The 19,570-nt window shown below is 30.5% G+C and overlaps 1 protein-coding gene across 1 annotated transcript; it reads right to left on the bottom strand.

Annotated features, from left to right (window-relative positions):
• Positions 1-2,215: 2,215 nt before the first annotated feature.
• On the bottom strand, positions 2,216-16,310 carry LOC134270665 (centromere-associated protein E-like). Its single transcript, XM_062752900.1, has 13 exons — positions 12,765-16,310; positions 11,591-11,716; positions 11,169-11,316; positions 9,558-10,060; positions 9,176-9,438; positions 8,697-8,747; positions 5,860-5,928; positions 5,573-5,693; positions 5,424-5,492; positions 4,968-5,072; positions 4,477-4,530; positions 3,877-3,951; positions 2,216-3,566 (listed from the first exon to the last, which is right to left on the bottom strand). The coding sequence occupies exons 1-13, from the start codon at positions 12,876-12,878 to the stop codon at positions 3,264-3,266; spliced, it is 2,001 nt and encodes a 666-aa protein (XP_062608884.1). The 5' UTR covers positions 12,879-16,310; the 3' UTR covers positions 2,216-3,263.
• Between the last annotated feature and the right edge of the window lie 3,260 nt (positions 16,311-19,570).

Genomic DNA, 19,570 nt, shown 5'->3' with positions numbered 1-19,570 from the left:
ATGAGCATACATTCATTAAGTAAAAATGTGATCAAAATACCCAACTCTTTATAATAGAAATTTAAGTCCACTCCTCAACAATTCTGATTCTAAGTTAACCTGACAGGCTAAACCATGCAATGTTTATTCACTTTTACCTTTCATGAAAGGCTATGCTATTGCATATACTAGTAATATTGTACAGTGTAATTTGTTTTGTTATTTTGAACATATTTTATTGATATCAATCAAAAGGATTGGAAACAAGTTCTAAATAACTTAAAGAATTCCTCTCCTTATATCATACAATATGTCATGCAAAAAGAAAAAAAATAATACAATTGATGCATGAATAAATAGATACATTATAATGTAATACATCATTTAGAAAATCTATATGTTTCGTCAATAAATTTATGAACAGCAGCAAAAATAGTGTTATTTATCTGCAAAGGCAAATTAATGTCACCACATTATAATATAATAATATCAATAGAAACCAAATCAAGCATGAACAAATGATTAAAAAGAGTACTTCTAGCATTAGAATAATTTGTGCATGCAAAAAAGAAATGATACACATCTTCATTTTTTCCACAGAAACATAATGGACTACTTACAATATTTCGTTTATATAGATCATGGTTAAGTATACAGTAATGTCTTAACTTCTTCTTCTTCTTTTCCTATAAAGTGAAGGGCCGCTGCTGCGGCATTTTCTCACTTGGTTAAAAACGTGTACGTGAGGGGGAGTCTTGGTATGTATGATATTTGTGTATCGTTTGCCAAAAGAAAAGTATGGTGGTGGAATATCAATTTTTGTTGTCAAGTTTTTTCGAAATGTTTGACAGTGTAATAATATACAGTAGATTGGTAATCCTTGCTAAAAAGTTGATTATATATATATTTTTCTAAATATGTTCCGATCCCTATATTTTCACCTGAAAGAAAAAGAAGACATTGTTTAAAATATTAATTATCTTCTAATTTTTATGAATAACATAGGAATATATATATAAGGGACAGCAGAATAAAAAGAGACTGAAATATTAGTCTCTTTTACGGGTTTTCGGTTGGGTTTGTCTTATTCTTAAGTCAAATTACCTACAAATAGTATTTCACACTAGGCCTGTATATGATAAAAAAAATCAAAAATGTTTGCTATCAATACAACTTGGTATTTTGACTTTTATTTTTGTGAATAGTCAGAGTAACATTCCTCAATTACATCGCTAATCATCTTCAATGAAAATTGAATTATTAATACAAGTATAATGTAATGAATCTTAAGAATCATGATTGCTCCGATTTCCCCTACTATCATAGGCATCTCGAGACAGTGAAGAAAGTCAGTATCAACAAAGGTGCACAAGAAATGGTGTATGCTTAGATTCGTAAAAAATACAGGAGTAACATTCTTCTACATCTTTAGATCGTTCAAGCCAAGATTAAATTTCGACATTAAGTAATACTTAAAGATCTCGAAGTCATACAACTGGACAGAGTAACATTCCTCCAAACTTACAATTTCTCACAAAGAAAACTTAAATATATATCCAGAATGAATTTCAAAATTGAAGTACATTGATACTTTAAGATCTTAAAGTCACACAAATTGGACAGATTAACATTTCTCCAACCTTAAACTTGTTTATATTCAGACTTAATTTCAACATTGAAGTACATTAATTGTGTAAGACTTTACAAAAAAATTGAAATTACACAGAGTAACATTCCTCCAAACAAATACTATATAATACTTATTGACGTTACAGTTCTACCAAAGACAGATTAACATCTCTCTAAATTTTAGTCTCGTTTTTGTCAAGACTAAATTTCAACATTGAAGTACATTAATGCTTGAAGTCTCTACGGTTATACAAATTACACAGAGTAATATTCCTCCAAACAAATTCAATATAATACTTAATGACTTACAGTTCTACCAAATACAGAGTAACATTCCTCTAGATCTTAAAATCGTTTTTTCAAGGCTAAATCTCAACACTGTTGTACATTAATGTTTTAATATCTAACAGTCACACAAACTGGACAGAGTAACATTCCTCCAACCTTACAAATGTTTATATTTGGACTATTTAACATTGAAGCACATTAGTGCTTTAAGGTCTTAAAGTTATACAACTGGACAGAGTAACATTCCTCCAACCTTACAATTGTTTATATCCAGAGACGTAAATTCAATATTGCACTACATTAATGCTTGAAGATCTTACAGTCACACAAACTGGACAGAGTAATATTCCTCCATCTTTAAAATCAGACTTTATATCAACATTGAAGTACATTAAGGCTTTAAGATCTTAAAGTCACACAAATTGGTCAGAGCAACATTCTTTCAACCTTACAATTGTTTATAGCCAGAGATGTAAATTCAACATTGAATTACATTGATACTTAAAGATCTTTAAGGTCAAATAAATTGGACAGAGTAACATTTCTCCATCTTTAAAATCGTTCATAACCAGACCTAATATCAACATTGAAGTGCATTAATGCTTTAAGATCTTAAAGTCACACAAATTGGACAGAGTAACATTCCTCCATCTTTAAAATAATTTATAACCAAACCTTATATCAACATTGAAGTACATTAATGCTTTAAGATCTTACAGTCATACACACTGGACAGAGTAACATTCCTCCATCTTTGAAATAGGTTAGAACCAGACTTAATTTCAACATTGAAGTATCTTAAGGGTTTGAGGTCTTACAGTTATACATATTGGACAGAGTTCATCTAACATTCCTCAAACTTTAAAATCATTTATGACAAGACTAAATATGAGAATCAGTTATTTTTATGTTTCAAGAAGTGGTGTTCAACCAATCACAAAGTAACATTCCTCCAAGACATATTTGCAAATCTAAGGTATTTGAAAAAAAAATGTTACTGTATCGTTACTTCTATACAAAATAAATATACAAACATACAATGTAACTACAGTGGACATGGACAATGAGCCCTACATTAATTGTGAAAGAGTCATTACAATGAAAAATTAAAGTCTAATACAATCACATTACAGTATGCATAGGCAAATGGTTGATTCATACGGATATTAACATACTAAACAAATACGTGCTACAAATGAATGTCTAAAATTTAAAAAAAGAATAGGTAAAACAAGATTGAAATTTAATTCATGTACAATAATTTTGCAAGAAATATACAATTGACCTCAAATACATAATAAAGAAATTCTTCTTGAGCAGCGCTTCAAGACGATTGATATGTTCGAAACATGTGATAATTTTATTAATTATTTGTTAGATTTCTTTTCCATTCCATATTCTGTAACAGATGTTATCATGGACTGTATTTCTTTCTTTGTAAGGACAAGTTTATCATCTTCCAAAACAGACTTTGAAGAACATATAATAAATTTTTTGTCCATTTGCATAACATCTTTGGTATTTAAGGTTAGACAAATATCTTTTATATCCATTGTTGTTAATGTTTGAGAAATTTTTCCGATGGGTTTTTTCGCGAATGTGATGTTGTTGGTTTTATCAATCATTCCTAGGTACACTTTCTCATTGAAATCAACAGCTACAACTGTAACCTGTAAAATCCAGCAAAAATGAATTTTAAGATGGGAAACATTAAATATCCAATATGTTCCTTTTAAAACAATGCAGATACAAATAAAGAATTTTAAAAAGAAATAATTCCTTTCCTTTTGAATAGTACAACGTATTTGAATATGAGCTTCTTTCCAGATATTAAAAAATTATGACTATTTTAAATCCATGTATTTTTTATTCTTTTGACAATACGATTTTATTATACGATGATTATCATACAATCAAATAGCTTGCAATTGTTCATGTAATGAGTTATCAGTATGCACTAGAGTTGGATTTATTTTTTACCTTGTTTTTCAATTCATCTTTTGGAAGAGAATGATCGTTTTTTGTGAGCTTTGTTCTTTTTTGATTTTCTGAAACCTGAATGTGAAAGAGCAGGAAAATTAATACTAGGAATAATTCATAACTGTGTTGAAAGGATTTTTTCATTGTAAACCTAGGACCAAACTTTTGTCTTCATCTTAATATTGAGCACAAGTAGAAAAATGATATACTGGTAAATAGAGCCGAAGGCTCAAATGAACTATTCCAATCACATTTTGTCCGTCGTCCGTCTATCTGTCTATAAACTTTTCATATTTTTGATTTCTACTCAAGAACCTTTGGACCAAATTTAACCAAATTAAGTACAAAGCATCCTTGAGTATAGGGGAGTTTAAATTGTTAAGATGAAAAAAAAATCCATTATCAAAGGGAGATAATAAAGAGAATACAAATTATGGTGGGTACAATTCAAAAAAAAACTTCTCAAAAACCACTAGACTGGGCAAGAAAAGCTTAAACTTACGTAGAAGCATCCTAGGATAGTGTAGATTATCAATTGTTCAAATCATGACAGAAAAAAAAATGATCAGCAAGGCTTTTTGATCATTACTGTGGACTTACTTTAAGGTTTAAATCCTCATCAGCAGGCCTCTTTTCACTCTTCTTCTTGTTGTCCTATATGTGCAAAAATGATAAAGGTGAAAAAGGTGAAGATATTGATATAGAATATATAAAAAAAATATTTTTTGTATTCAAGTTAAGTTCAATTTATTGGACAGGGGCATTTAATCCTTCGTAAACTGTGAAGCAATTGAAATGAATTCAAATCCAGTTTACAAAAATATATTTGGTAGGAGTTGCATATTGGTTCATTTTGTAGAATTTGAATCCTTTGATTTTCTGTCAATATATGAGTAAAGCGAATATAACTATATTAAAAACCGCTTAAACTTTCAAGTTGAACCAAATAAAAAAAAATAAAGCAAAAATTAGTACTCGGTTTTATAAGAGTCATATTGTGATGTATGGATAAGGGAATTATAAACGTTGATACTAGCATTTATAGATTATGCATTTAGAAACTTGTATATGTACTTGATATATATATTAACACATTTATCTGAGAACTTGGATCTTGCTCTTGCAGCGGCATCTTCTGCCAACATACACTTCTCACGCTCACTGGTAACTTGGTTCTGAAGGTTTTCTTCTGATTTCTGAAAAGAATATATTTTCATAAATGAAATGAACCTCTGCCCCCTTACGCAAAGATCTTTGTATCTAAAGATACATTTGCAGTGTTTATGAATGATATACAGCTTTACTTATTCAGCAATATGCAGTACAAACTGAGAATTAGTATTACAACAGTGATGACTATTTTACAAAGTTTTTACCATGTAACCTTTTAATTAAATTTTATCTTACTATATAACTATATATAAATTTCTTAAAACTTCGAAATTTGAGTACATCCTGGTAATTAAAAATATCATTTGTTTACACAATAAATAGATTAATAAATAATATAATGGCTTCTTCAAAAATGATATATTTAGGTATCATACCCTTAAATTCAAAATCTCTATTTCCTGTTCATGTATTTTCTCCTTTAACTGGTCCAATTCTTCCTTTTGCTATAAATGTGAAATCATTCATCAGAGCTACTTATACAAAGAAAATGGTTTTTGTTGCAGAAAAACTGTGTAAATTTTACCTTTAGTACTAATTCTGAATATGTTGATATTTTTTTCTCAGCCTCTTTAATCTTTTCTTCCGATTCTTTCATTTGTTGACGCAGCTCAAGAACTTGCCTTTTGATCTTTTCATCTTCTTTGCTGAAATGTTGAAGAAAATAAAAAAAACTATTTATTTATGTGTTATGTGTTATGTGTGTGTTATACAACACTATAATTATACTCAACACTTTTAATTTATATTGGATACGTTTATATTAAGCTAAATTTAAAGGATTAAGTTTATCTGACCCATTCGTTTATTTACCTTTCTTCATCAATATGTTCTGAATCAGATAAATCCTTCTTGTCCTCGTTTGATGCACTTACTGTGTTACTAAAAAGAAAAAAAAACTGTCGCTACATCTGTCAAGTTTTTCTCTGGTTCTTACAAATCAAAATGCTATCAAACAACTTTAAATTTACAAGGGATTATAATCGGATACATAATTGCTAATCTATAAACCGCATGATTTTCCAATCGATTTACCTGTTAACATATATAATTCCGCATTTTCTTGTTGTACAAAATAAGTTCTTTTTTCTAAGAACCGCCATTCATTTATATAAAACTGATGTTTTATCACTTTATTTGTGTGAATTCCTGCTTTTAAAACCCCATATGCTGATTTAATTATTTCATGTCAGTTTAAATATAGACTGGGGAAAGTTATAGACCACGAATCATGGCTGCGAAATTATTATCTTTACAAAACAGTTTTCTCAAATGTTCAGATGAGTTGTCAACATATTTAAAAATAACATAGCCTGAAAACATCACTGAGTTTACAAAATATGCTTTTCATATATTCAATAGATAACAACAAATAAAGTGCCACACCACAGCATGATACACCCGTCTAAAAATTACAAGTGTAAAACACTTAAAAGTACGAGAAAAAATAATGTCAGTCTTGATGCTAAAATTTTCATGATTTTTCCATTCCTTACATTATTTGTTTATCCATTCACTGTGGTGAAGGCGTTAATTATAACAAATATCTATCATTTATAAAAGATATCTACAATGTATACTGGTTATAATAGACCTTGTCAAATGTCCATTATATCGAACAATATCGAATGAGTCTTTACATCTTAATCTCTACAAAGTTTAGAAGATAAAAGGCTGCCCATCATATGCAAATTTCAATAAACTAACCAACAGTTTATCTAATTTTCAAAGGATATGGATAAGACTGCTTAGACGTAGACACCTTCTACCTAAGATGCATTAACTTGCCAAGTTTTATAATTCTAAGTCACATAGATTTAAGTTACGGGCCAGACAGAATTTTTCCGTATTTTGCAATAATAAATACGGGTGTTTAAAAACAACATTTTATTCGCAGTTCTTAATGGTAATTTAATTAACATTAAAGAAATACAGGACAATCTGGATAACTGCATGGTAATAAAAGTAAATAAAATGCCACGCCACAGCATGATACGCCCGTCAAAATATTACACAATTATCTTTAACAGTTTAGACTGCAAGAAAATCACTTCAACCTTGATTCTAAGATTTCCATGATTTTTCCATTTTTAAAAAAAAATATTTCTTTATCCATCCCCTGTGCTGTAGGCATAATTATAACAAATATTACATAACTGACAAATTTCTATACTGTTTGTGTTAGACTTTGTCAAATGCCAGCCATCATAATAAACAATATCAAATTAGTCTTAATAACTTAATCTATGCCAAATTAATTTTGAAAAGAAAGGCTGGCCATCAAATGACATATGCTTTGACCAGCAGTTCTTCTGTATAATCCCCAAAGGATACAGATAAGGCAGCGCTTGATCAGATAGCCTTCGTACATTGAACTCATTAATTAATCTTTGACTGGATGCTTGTCTACTCATTACTCCCTAAATATTAATGGATCTGCACTTTTTATCCTAAAACACTTTTAAAACATATAAAATACTCCATGATTTCTTTTAGATTTAATGCCAGACAGGTTTTATATTTAATTCATATGGTCAAGTAGGCATGCTGATTCAACCCCACCTCATAAAATTAGTTTTTAATTAATCAATATTATATAATATCAGATTATTAGTTTATTATGCAATATCAAATAAGTTTTAATTACTTTTTATCTAATTCATTTTAAAACTTAGCTAGCCAACAAGAGCTATTTTTAATCTAACAGCTAGGCTGGCTGTCCATTTGCCCAATACCCAAGGGATAACACCAAACCTCCTCACACTAAACTCATTAATTTCTCTCTAATTTGACATGCAACTTTCTGCTATCAAAATTCTTCCTGACCAGTGCTTGATAATTATGCCCATGGGACAAACTGAATTCCTCTCATTAACACTGAAATTTATTTAAGATTGCTGTAAAGTATATGATGAAAAAATAAGTTTTTACTTGATTTAATACTTTTTAATAAGGATACAACTCTATTTTTAACATTTTTAGGATTATGAAATTTAAAATTTAAAAAACTTAGTTTTTTAAAAAATTTCACTAAAATTAAAGGTCAAAGTGACCTTGAAATAGGTCGCGACACACCGTCTACCTAAGATGTATACTTTTGCCAAGTTTGATAGCTCTAGGTCTAATAGTTTTCTAGTTATGAGCCGGACAGGATTTTTCCATATTTGGCCATAGCATCTTTATTAAAGGTCAGAGCGACCTACTTTTGGTGCGCGACACACCGTCTACCCAAGAAGTATCAGTTGACAAAGTTTGATAATCCTAGGCCTAATAGTATTGAAGTTATGAGCCGGACACGAATGGACAGACGGACAGACGGACGGACGGACATGAAGCCTATAACATAATACGTCCCGTCTTAAGACGGGCGTATAAAAATACTTCAAACACAAACGACCAATTACCCCCACGATCTCAATCCAGAGAATCAAAACAACATTCAACTATATAAATTATGCTCGGCTATTTAAAGAAACGGTGAATTATAAACGTTTATCCAAAGATTTCTTTTTTAAAAATTGATTTTAACAAAATAAGGTTTAAATTTTTCTATATTTGAAATAAAAATCCGACTAACCGATAATAGATTTGCTAGCCAATGCCACCATTCCGACTTATCTATCAAAATAAATTTTAAAACTCCAACTTACTCAACTTTGTTTTCAGTTGTTGGTTCTGCACTTTTCTTCCCCGTCTTTTGCCTATACAATTAAAGTTATCATAAAACAGCTGTTTCTCATTATTACCTTAAAAGAACAGTTTGTTTAAATGCAAGATAATGTACAGTGTATTGGTAAAACTTAGAAAAAATTAATTCATGTGTGTAAAAAGAGAGTATTATCGCAAATTATTTAACAATGTAGGTAAATTTTACAAGTAACCATAGCCCTAATGACTAAATGTAGTTCAAGTTTATTTATACAGTTTTGTTAGTACTAATATAACATTCTTTATCGGCGTTTGTTAAGCAACAGTTTTAATGCATATTAAATAAGAAGCATATAGCTTATATTTGATTTAATCTGATTAATTCTTATGCCAATGATATCACAATTTGAGAAAAGCGTCTATTTGTCATGAATTTCCTTGTCAGTGCTAGTGCATTTTCTTTATCATACATGTCATTTACCTCGGTCTTAAAGTCCTTTCCCGAAATTCCTCCAAAGTAATGTTTCCCTCTGCTAACTCAGACAGCAATGTTTTCTTCTCCTCCACTGTCTTCACTTTGGAGAAGTGAAAGAAGTGATATTGGGACAAATCGTCTGTTGATTTTACTCCTTTCAGCCTTCTTTCCTGACTTGCATTAAAAACCTTTACAAGTTCTTTCCAAAGATCTTCCGGAAGCGATGCAAGATTCAAGTGCACACGGAAACAGTTTTTAATTTCGTTTTTCTACAATTGAATTTTCATAATTTTATATTCTTACTTTTCTCAAAAAATAGTGATCTTGTATTTTGCTTACATAATTTTTTTTTTACCAATAAACTTCATGTACAACTCAATTTACTAACCGTTTTATTTGTAATTGTTGCTACTCTTCCCCGCCAAATAGCAGCATTCTGCTTTGCAGTTTTGTTTGATGTCTCGTTTGTTTCTCTTAGTTTTCGGAAGAGTATCACCTTTTCTGGAAAGGACATCTTCTTGGAAGACTCATGCATTTCATTATGCAAGTATCCAAGATGAAATACTTGGCCTTGTGATAAATTTTGATAGATGTCCATCAGGACGCAAAACTGCTGATCTATATCTCCGTCTCTATGAAGCTGTTGTAGCGCTTCTCTTGTATGATTACCTCCAATGACCTCTATTTTTTCCACATTCGGGTTTTTTAAATCATCGATGTTACTTATATTATTTCTGCCCTCCTTTAGAACACCGATCAAGGTAGTGTAATGACCATGAGCGAGTTTTAATTGCTGACATATTTTATCTACATGATCATTATCCAGTGCCCTAACCATGTTCCCTTCGGCAGGCGGTACAAGATTGGAGATGTGCACTTGAACTCTAGAACCTAAACGAAAAAATATTGGATAATATTTATCAAAAGCTACAAAACAAAAGTATAAAATAAATCAAAGGCCAGATGCCTGAAGGACACGTACCTCTGTATGTACAATTATAGAATACTAGTAATTGATCTCATTTCATTTTATTATTTTCTACGATTTGTAAAATCTACTCTCGTTAATTGGCAAGAGATATTTCTTATTCCCATTCCTCACCCACATTGAAAAACGGCATGAAGCACAGAAATTAAATTCTTAGATTTATCGCTAGATAGGACTTTCACATTTGAATAGTATATCATTTATTTTTGTTTTCATTCGGCTCTATTTTCATGTAAGCATTTTGTTTTGAAATAACAAACTGAAGCTACATGTAATTCGCAATAGACCGCGTTCTTTTACAATAAATGTTCGTAGACAGAGATTCTTACAATTTTTAATTGGTTTTTTTTCTAACAGATTATGCATCAATTGATTTGAAGTGAATGGAAAGTGGTTAATGCGTACAATATTCTTGTTCATATTCTCACTGTTGGTGCTTATTCTTATCAGCTAATGAGAATGATGGAGATAACTCCGCCTATTTAACAGCTTATCCAATAAGAAGATCTGCGTATGCTCAGCAATATTGAATAAATCTATTGCTTCAGTTTTTTTTCATCGTGTATAAGAGATTAAGATAATTAATTATACTGAAATATTACTTTTCGAGGGTTGTCCGGTAAAATCGTGGACAAAGCGTTTTTCTCGTAAAATAATGGGCGCATCATATTTTTCTATTATATTTAAGTGCGTCATATTTTTTTTTGGATAAAATAGAGACAAAAATAAAGATTTTGTTAAGTTTAGATGTGCGCAGGGTACAGTGCTACGGCGCTCGGACAAAAAGCCAAGGTTTTATTCAAGAATACACGGGTATTAATTCAAGAATAAAATTGAAATAGATAAGATTGGGGTAAAAATTATATGAAAGAATTTTTATGGTGGTCGCAAAACAATTGCATTATTCTTATCAATAAGATTTTTTTAATGACAGGGACATTTTTTTATATATATATTTCAGAATTCACTTTCTTTTATTTTCACGTTTGTCGCCAAATACATTATGCTTACCAATCAGATGCTTCTTAATTACTTCTTTGTCAATGCTTTTTTGCTCAACGACGGTTTCATTTTCTTCATGCCCCTGCTCTTCTTTGTCAGTATTTTGGACTTCTTCCTCAATTTTTGGGTCTCCCTTTTCCAGACATTCGACGCTTTCCTTTGATATATGAAATAGGGAGTAAATGAGGGCGTTGTGCAGAATATAAATACTAATTTCATGAATAAACATTTGTCAGTAATAATTGAGCAAACGATATTGATTAACTGATAAAGTGCTTCAGAAGAATGCAATTCTTGATGGTGAAGAACACCGCTTATTTTATGGGTTTATGTAAAAGATATAACAATATTATATATCAACTGTATGCATTGCTTATCTTTCATGAATACAGCAGTACAATTTTTAAGTGCAGTATTACAAATATTCCAACCTGTGTCTCCTTCCACCATTCAAGAAACTTCGAACGTGATGAGCGTGTTTCCTCTTTGATATCCCCCTTTGCTGAGTAAACATCTTTCAGATTCAATGAAATTGTTTCATTACTCTCCAGAACAATCTATGAAATAGTATGATATATATGTGTGTCATTAATTCATAATGGCTGTTTTCTCCAAGTTCAAGTTCATTTTTTTCAATCAAACCTTTCTTAAACAAATGGTACATAAGGACAATAATAAATATTTACAGCGTATACAAAATCACAAAATGAAATGGCAGAAAAAGAAAAAAAATAATGACACATGTAATAATGAAATACATGTGGGGGGGGGGGGGGGGGGTCATGGAGGAAAGACTAAATCGTATATATATTTAATATAAACATACATATTTTTTTAATTGTCTTAACATCTTATTTTGTCATCAGCTATGATTAAATAAGAATATTTGATCTAGCGAATCAGTATACGTTTATATACTTTTCCCCAATGTTTGACAATGCAGTAAATTCCAGTAGGAAATGGAATTCGTCGGCAACATGTTTAGCATTACAAAATGTACATAATCTTTCATTGAATAATATACATGCCAATCGTCCGAACGCCATTAGTGCAATTTGTACTACAATATTGTCTAGCATTTTTCTAAATTTTATTGGCAAAAATTTGATTTAAAAAGTTTATGCGCAATACCTTTTGATGAACTATTAATATCATAATGTCAGTTTTGTACAAATTGATCCTGTAATATTTGCATAACAGCAGACGTAACTCAATCTTGAGACTGTATAAACATAAACTTCATTTATATCATAATGTCAGTTTTGTACAAATTGATCCTGTAATATTTGCATAACAGCAGTAGTAACTCAATCTTGAGACTGTATAAACATAAACTTCTCTACGAAATTTTGCTATAAATATCTTGGCATTTTAGACATGTAGCATGTTAATTGAAACACAAATCCTCCCTTAATATATAAATCATTTCTAGTGAACAGTTGAGATTGTTAAATTTCTTCTTCGTTTGTTCTCGTTAGAACTGTAGGATCATTAATGTAACAAATAATTTAAATGTTACATTTTTCATAATTAATGTCTGAAATGCTACACTTTCAATAATGTAAGTCTTATGTGATAATTCAAGTAAATATTGTTAATACTTACATCGATACGGTTTAAAATTGCACCAGCTCTTACATTCTTGATTTTTGTCTTCTTTTCGCCATTTTCCGTTTGTTGAATTAAAAAATTTTCGCTTATGGTCCATTTTCCTTCCATGACTATTGTCACCGAGCTCTAACACGATCAAGGGTGTAATATGCTAAGACATAAACGCTGCAACGACATCGAATAGCAAACACAAAATACTCGGCACGTGGTACAAACTTGCAACGGAAAGATAACTATGTCTTTATACCAATCTTTCATCTTTGAACTATCACAAAATGATGATTTTATCTTAATGCATTACCCTAACGTTTATATACATGTAGCATTCATAAAATAAACAATAATTACATTGATTGTTTGGGAAGGCGTTCAAAGAGAGAAAGGGAGAGAGAAATGGAGAAATAGAGAGAGATAGAGGTTATGTGGAAAACTGATACAATATGCAATTTTCAAAATTAGCCCAATCACTATTCTATAGCTTAATTTGTTATAGTGTATACGTTCTGTTACACGTTTTGTTATATGCAATAAATATAGTGACTCAGTATCAGTCGGTATATGATAAATTGTTTAACGTCATTTTAGAAACAATTTAATTTAAGCCAATTAGAATTTCTTGGATTGAAGGGAATATAAATTCACAAACATCTTATCTCTGACAAATCCGCCCACGTGCATAATGACCCGCAAATGATCACAAGAAAGTTGCAAGAGCAAGGGAAATCCGCCTGACATTCATTTACAAGACTGAAATTAAGTAGAGCTAAGCAAAACAAATTCAAGGAACACAATCATAATAACTAACCATAAAGTTGATAACAATTTTGCGTAAATGATATTGATATCGTGAGACAGGAAAAAGATGTCAGGGATCAAGAAATTGGTACCATGTGCAAAAATGCCCTTTCTAAACATCAAATAAAAAACAATTAACCCCAAACTACAGGTGTCAAACAAGATCGAAAATTAATAGAATGGGAGACATATGATTTATCATTTAAAAAGTCTCAATATACATAAAATAAAAATACTAAATGAAGCCTTGGAGAGCTAGATAGTTGGATGTCAAATGAATTTATATTTTAAACAGAGTGTGTAAAGAGATTCTAGTATTTTCTTATACATTACACAGCTGGCTTTTCTTTGAATAACGACCACATTTTTCAAAAGTTCTCTCACCGTAGGGATCATGTCTTTGGCAAACATTTATTAATTTGGTAGTTCCATATACATTGTATATACAATGTGATTCGAAACAGATCAAACTAATAATTTTAAGCCACTTTTCAATAATTTTGCATTCAATATCCGGTGACACTGGTTGTTAAAACACTGAACAAAAATAACTAGTGAAAGTCACTGGGAAGACTAGTAAACTTACTGTCCATACAATCACTACCTCAAAAGTAGTTTTACTAGGTATTGGGTAGATTTACTAGATAATATTAGTAAATCTAAGAATTTATAAGTAACTTTCACTAGGTATCTAAGTATCATTACGACCATCAATCAAATTTTCACTACTTAAGCTAGTACACAGAGTGATTGCTAATCAAGAAGAACGCTTTACTAGACACACTAGTTAATTCAACTGGGTAAATTTCTCAGTGAATATTGATGATGGCATGTTCACAATATGTGTTCTGTTAATTAACAGAAAAAAATCTTGAAACAAAGGACCCCGGGAAATAGTTGGAAATAGCTGGGCTACAAAGAAAGCTATCTTCAACCTTATCCTAAACACTTATCAAAATCGAATGGTACAAATGTTAAAAATCCATATGCAGGGAATAGAAATATAAGAAAATTCCTGGTGTTAATATTATGCAGTCAATTAATGACTAAATGATAATGACAGTAATCATTCAGTTCCATGAAAAAAAGGTTATCAATTTTTTTTTTACATGTTACATATTTTTGGAGGAATATTTGTTGTTACGGCTGTTCTTGATTTAAACCATGCTCTCTCTCTCTCTCTCTCATTACACGAATACATTCATTCATTGAACCATTACAAGTTCCTCTAAAAAGATCCTTATCGGCGATAAGAGCCCGTCAAAAGCATAAAATGCATACTCGCTTTCACATAGAAATACTACCTCCGCTGGGGTTGTTAACATTGTTAAAATGGATTCGCGTAATATTTAGATTGAAATATTTTTAAACGTTGCAATCATATAATAATGCATTATAAAACTTTATCGGTTGTATTTTTGCCAATATATACGCTATACATCCTTCTTAAAATATATAAATAAGTTAGGTCCTTTACATTGTGTTTATAGGTTTGGAAAATGTTCATATTCATTTTATCGAATGCACTTCATGCATTTGAAAAATACACATTTTATTAACGTACCAATAAATACATCATTTTACCTTAGGTGTTTTACACACGATGAACAACAATACAATATATATGTACATGTTTAAAGTAGGAAAAAAATAACAGACATGTTGATCTTAATCCAAGTACAAATATTTAATAAGATTCAATGCAGTACATATATATCAAGCAATGTTAAACATTGGAACTCTCGGATACTTATGTAAATTTTAGTAGAGGACGAGTTAACGGTTCATGTGTCGTCTTTTTATCTCTTTTTATATAAAAGTAACGCGTGTAGACTTTATATTAGTATCTACATGTTACCTAACACTCCTTTTATTACAATACTGTATCTTTTATATGATTTGCTTTATTTATATGAAAAAAGATGAACAGACATCAACAAAATGTAATAACTCTGTATTGGTACCTGATCGAGCAGAAAACAGATTTGAATTTTTTAATTTTTAAATGTCTCTGGATTAAAATCCGTCTCAATTTTACCGATTTCATAGAACTTATTATCCAATACGATAAGCTAGTTTTCAATGAATTCTGATGATGTTACATGTAATATCCCAGGCTACACAACATTTAAGAAAAAAAGAGTTTCAAACATAAGGTGAGTGAATTTATATTTAAAGTACGCGACGAAATCATTAAGCATTTAAAGAACTAAAGATTGTAAAAACTGATTGTTATTACTGATTGTAAATATGTTTTTTGGTTAAAGTTAAATACTAGTAAGTCACTTTTTTCAAAAGTGTGATGATTGGATATGCGGAGTTGTGTATATACCTTCGAATTTAGTAAATATTCATCTACATATTGTTATATAAAAAAGGACCAAGAACTCATCCATTTTTCAATAGACCAAAGATATGTTTGTTAAATTGGGGATTTTAGTGCTAGAATTGGAAATTTAAAAGATTATTTTACTGCAGAAGCAGAAATAAGATTCAAAAAGTATAAAATGAAATTCGTCGGCAACATGTTTTATTAGCATTACAAAGTGTACATAGTCCTTCATTGAATGGCATACATGCCCATCTTCCCAGCTCATCTGGTAGACGAGGACAACAAAACAGACAATTGGTTACATGTATGTGCATCAAAGATAGAGTACAGACCTTTTGTATTTCAAAATGTTGTAACAGTTCAAAAATATGTACATTGGTAATAACATCATCGTTATATATATAGTTATTTTTCCAGAAATTTAATCACTTTTTTAATATCTATTGTGTTTAGAAAGTTTAATGTTGTAATTAAGTCTGGGTATAAACAAGTTTGATTATCTGATATCTGTTTGAATTTCAGACAATCTGGATAACTACAATATCTGATTTTAAAAAAAAGTTTTTTTTTAGATTTGCTTACATGCTGTCGATCGTTTTAACTTGGTTTTCAAAACATAGGAAGACCTTTGAGTACTAATTCAGCCTTTTTACATCAAATATTTCTTTAAAGCAGTCTGTACTATTCAAAATATTATGTCTATCAAATTTGCTATGTACTTAAAGTTTATCATAAATCATCAGTGATAATTTGTTCAATTATGGCAAACAGTACAATGGTTGTAATCATTCCGTGTCACCAAGGACGGTACCCATATTTGATGCCCAATATATAGTTTTTGTTTAATGATAAATACACGTGATCATGTGTATATAAAACATACATTGGTTGCTGTAATTTTTACATATATCAGTGAGTTTCTCTGATGCATTTTGAAAAGGTTTACACCAGCTTTAATGAAGCGTTTAATTTCACTCTAGTTTACTGTATTTATTACCATTCCTTATTAATGCAGTGTTCTAGAATACCCCTTGTTTTCCAGATTCTCACAATGAAACTATGTGATGAGAAGGGGTCACATAAACGGTTATAAATTTATTAAAGAATCAATAATGAGATGAAGTCAAAGCTTAACGTCATATGATATTTATGTTGTATGTCATAGAGTTCAGGACATCATATATTGAACAGTCCTTGTATTATTGGTCATGATTAAAAGAAAAAATCTATTCCAGCAAATTAATATCCAGGTTATAATTCAGAATGCCTTATGTAAATGCGTGTACATGCCATTGTAACTTATATATTTAGGAGTGGTTTAAAGGATAAATACATTTATTTAAATTACATCTTACTGTTTTCATCAAATAATTAGTGCTTTGGATATTTCACCGTACACTTCAGACATATAAGAAATTAACGTGGCAAAATTTCAAGTGCATTATGAGCTGATCAATAAAAAATGTCCTCGGTGCTCGGAGAGAAACAAAATACGCTTTTTGTGCATTTAATCTTAATGATTTCAGATAAATATTTAGAAATTTTCTTTAAATTTAAAGACATGAACATTATATTTTATCAAATTCCTGACACATTTTTATACCACATTTGTGAGTATGACCCTCCATATACTGAAAAAGGCAGATTCTATGATTTCCAGGACTTGCTTTCTCTTTCTGAAATATGTCTTCTTAAGCTTGGAAAATTAAACAAGTCAAAGGGTGAAAGATATGGCGAATATTCGTGGTGTGACAAACCATTAACTTACTATTTATCTCTTAATTCCTTTACTCTTAAGCGCGTGTGGGTTTTCGACGCTGTCGTGAAGTATAGTGAATTCCTGAATCTGTTCCCTTCCTCTCAACAACGTTTCGATTATTTTGCAAAATTTTGCTTTCTAGACTCCTCTAGAAATTGAACTGCATCCCCGAATAAGATTTTTATGAACAAAACCAAATTTTTAACAAAAAATGACATAAAAACCTGGCTTCGTGCTCTTGCAGTTCTTTGCTCTTTTCAGAGCTTTGCTGTTTTTGTCGAGTGCATCTTATTTTATATTTAAAGCAATGGATTCACGTTTCATTGTCTGTCTTAATTTCAGTCAAACATGGAAAATTCCAATTTCTGACTTTTTTAAAATAATTGTTTGTATTTTCTGATACGCTGTCGTTATTACTCATTTTTCAGAACATTGGGTACAAATTGAGGTCTAAGCTTCTTAACTGGCAATGCTTTCTTTAAAACAGTGCAAACAACCCCTCAGAAGATGTCTATTAAATTTCCTATGTATCTGAAAGTCAATCAATCATCATTGGTGATAATTTATCGAATTTTGACCAACAGTACATTGGTTTTTGAAATTTCTAGTTGCAAAGGAGTGTAACCACTTTAACTGCCCTTTATTTCATTCCTGTTAATAAAAATCCACTTGCTCGTGTGTCTATAAAACAGATATTGGTTGCTGTAAATTTCCCGTATGTCTGTGAATATTTCTATGGAAATCGAAACAAGTTTTACATAATCTTTATTGAAGGGTTTAATTTCACTCTTGTTGACTGATTCTTAACCATTCATTTTAATGCAGTCTCTCGAATCATCCTTCTTTTCTAACTCCACACAATGACACTACATGTATGTGATAAAAAGTTGTCACGTTAACTGTTATCAATTATGAAATCATAAGAGAAAGCCAAGCTTAATGACGTACGGTTGCTTTAGTGTATGTCATAGAGTTCAGGACATTACTTATTAAACAGCCCTTGTATATTCAAATGATGGACAATTTTTTTTTAAAATATATTATGCGATATATTTTTACAATATTTTATATTTCTAATCTTATAGAATCCCATGAAGGTTAAAATATTTTTCAATGTTCGTTTACTGTTAATAACGTGTCAATATCGGTAATTTTGTTCAATTCTCATAAATCTGCTGTTTGAATATTAACAAAGATGAATACTATTTCGTAAGAAATAATCGTATGTACATGAAAATCACGTTAAATAAAGACCTCTCTCTTTTGCTCTGTTTTCTATTGTAAGGCACATACTACCCAAATAATTTTATGTCTCCGCGTACCACAGGTCGGGGATCATACATATTATTCAACAGGATGTTTCTCTTGTAAGATGAAACACATTCAATTTGATGAACATTTGAGATTGTAAATTCCAATCTCCATGGCGAAAAGCAGTTTACATGCCTGTTGGGCATTTGCAGTGTGAGGATATACAGGAAAAAATAGATGCTGTGAAGTTCTTATATCCAAGACGTGCTTTATCGTTTTGTAATATTAGAATATGACGATGAATTTTTATATTAAAAAAAATGTTTGTTACGGGGTCTTCCCTGTCACGGAATTTTAATTACGTTTGGTTTTATTACCTAGTTTATTTACAACAAATGCAATAGATTTATTATAATACACAAAGTTCAAAATGTAAAGATACTTCCACTCTTATGCCCACTTTCATCTCTTAGAACTCTATCAGGTACAATAAACAAACGACAGTTTTTTTCTTTCCAACTAGCTAAAATGGCCTTCTTGGGAAACATGGCTACAACACCTGCGTCTTACTTCTGCAACCTTATCAGAGTTTCTTTTTCATTTATTGAAAATAACAGTGTAATTTATTTGGCGCGATTGCTCTGTGAAATACCACCCCTTTTA

The sequence above is a fragment of the Saccostrea cucullata genome, unplaced genomic scaffold (assembly GCF_032062105.1).
Source record: "Saccostrea cucullata isolate Sc308-1 unplaced genomic scaffold, CSIRO_AGI_Scuc_v1 ctg468, whole genome shotgun sequence".
Lineage (NCBI taxonomy): Eukaryota > Metazoa > Mollusca > Bivalvia > Ostreida > Ostreidae > Saccostrea > Saccostrea cuccullata.
The sequence above is the reverse complement of the archived record's forward strand: the minus strand, read 5'-3'. Positions and strand labels throughout refer to the sequence as shown.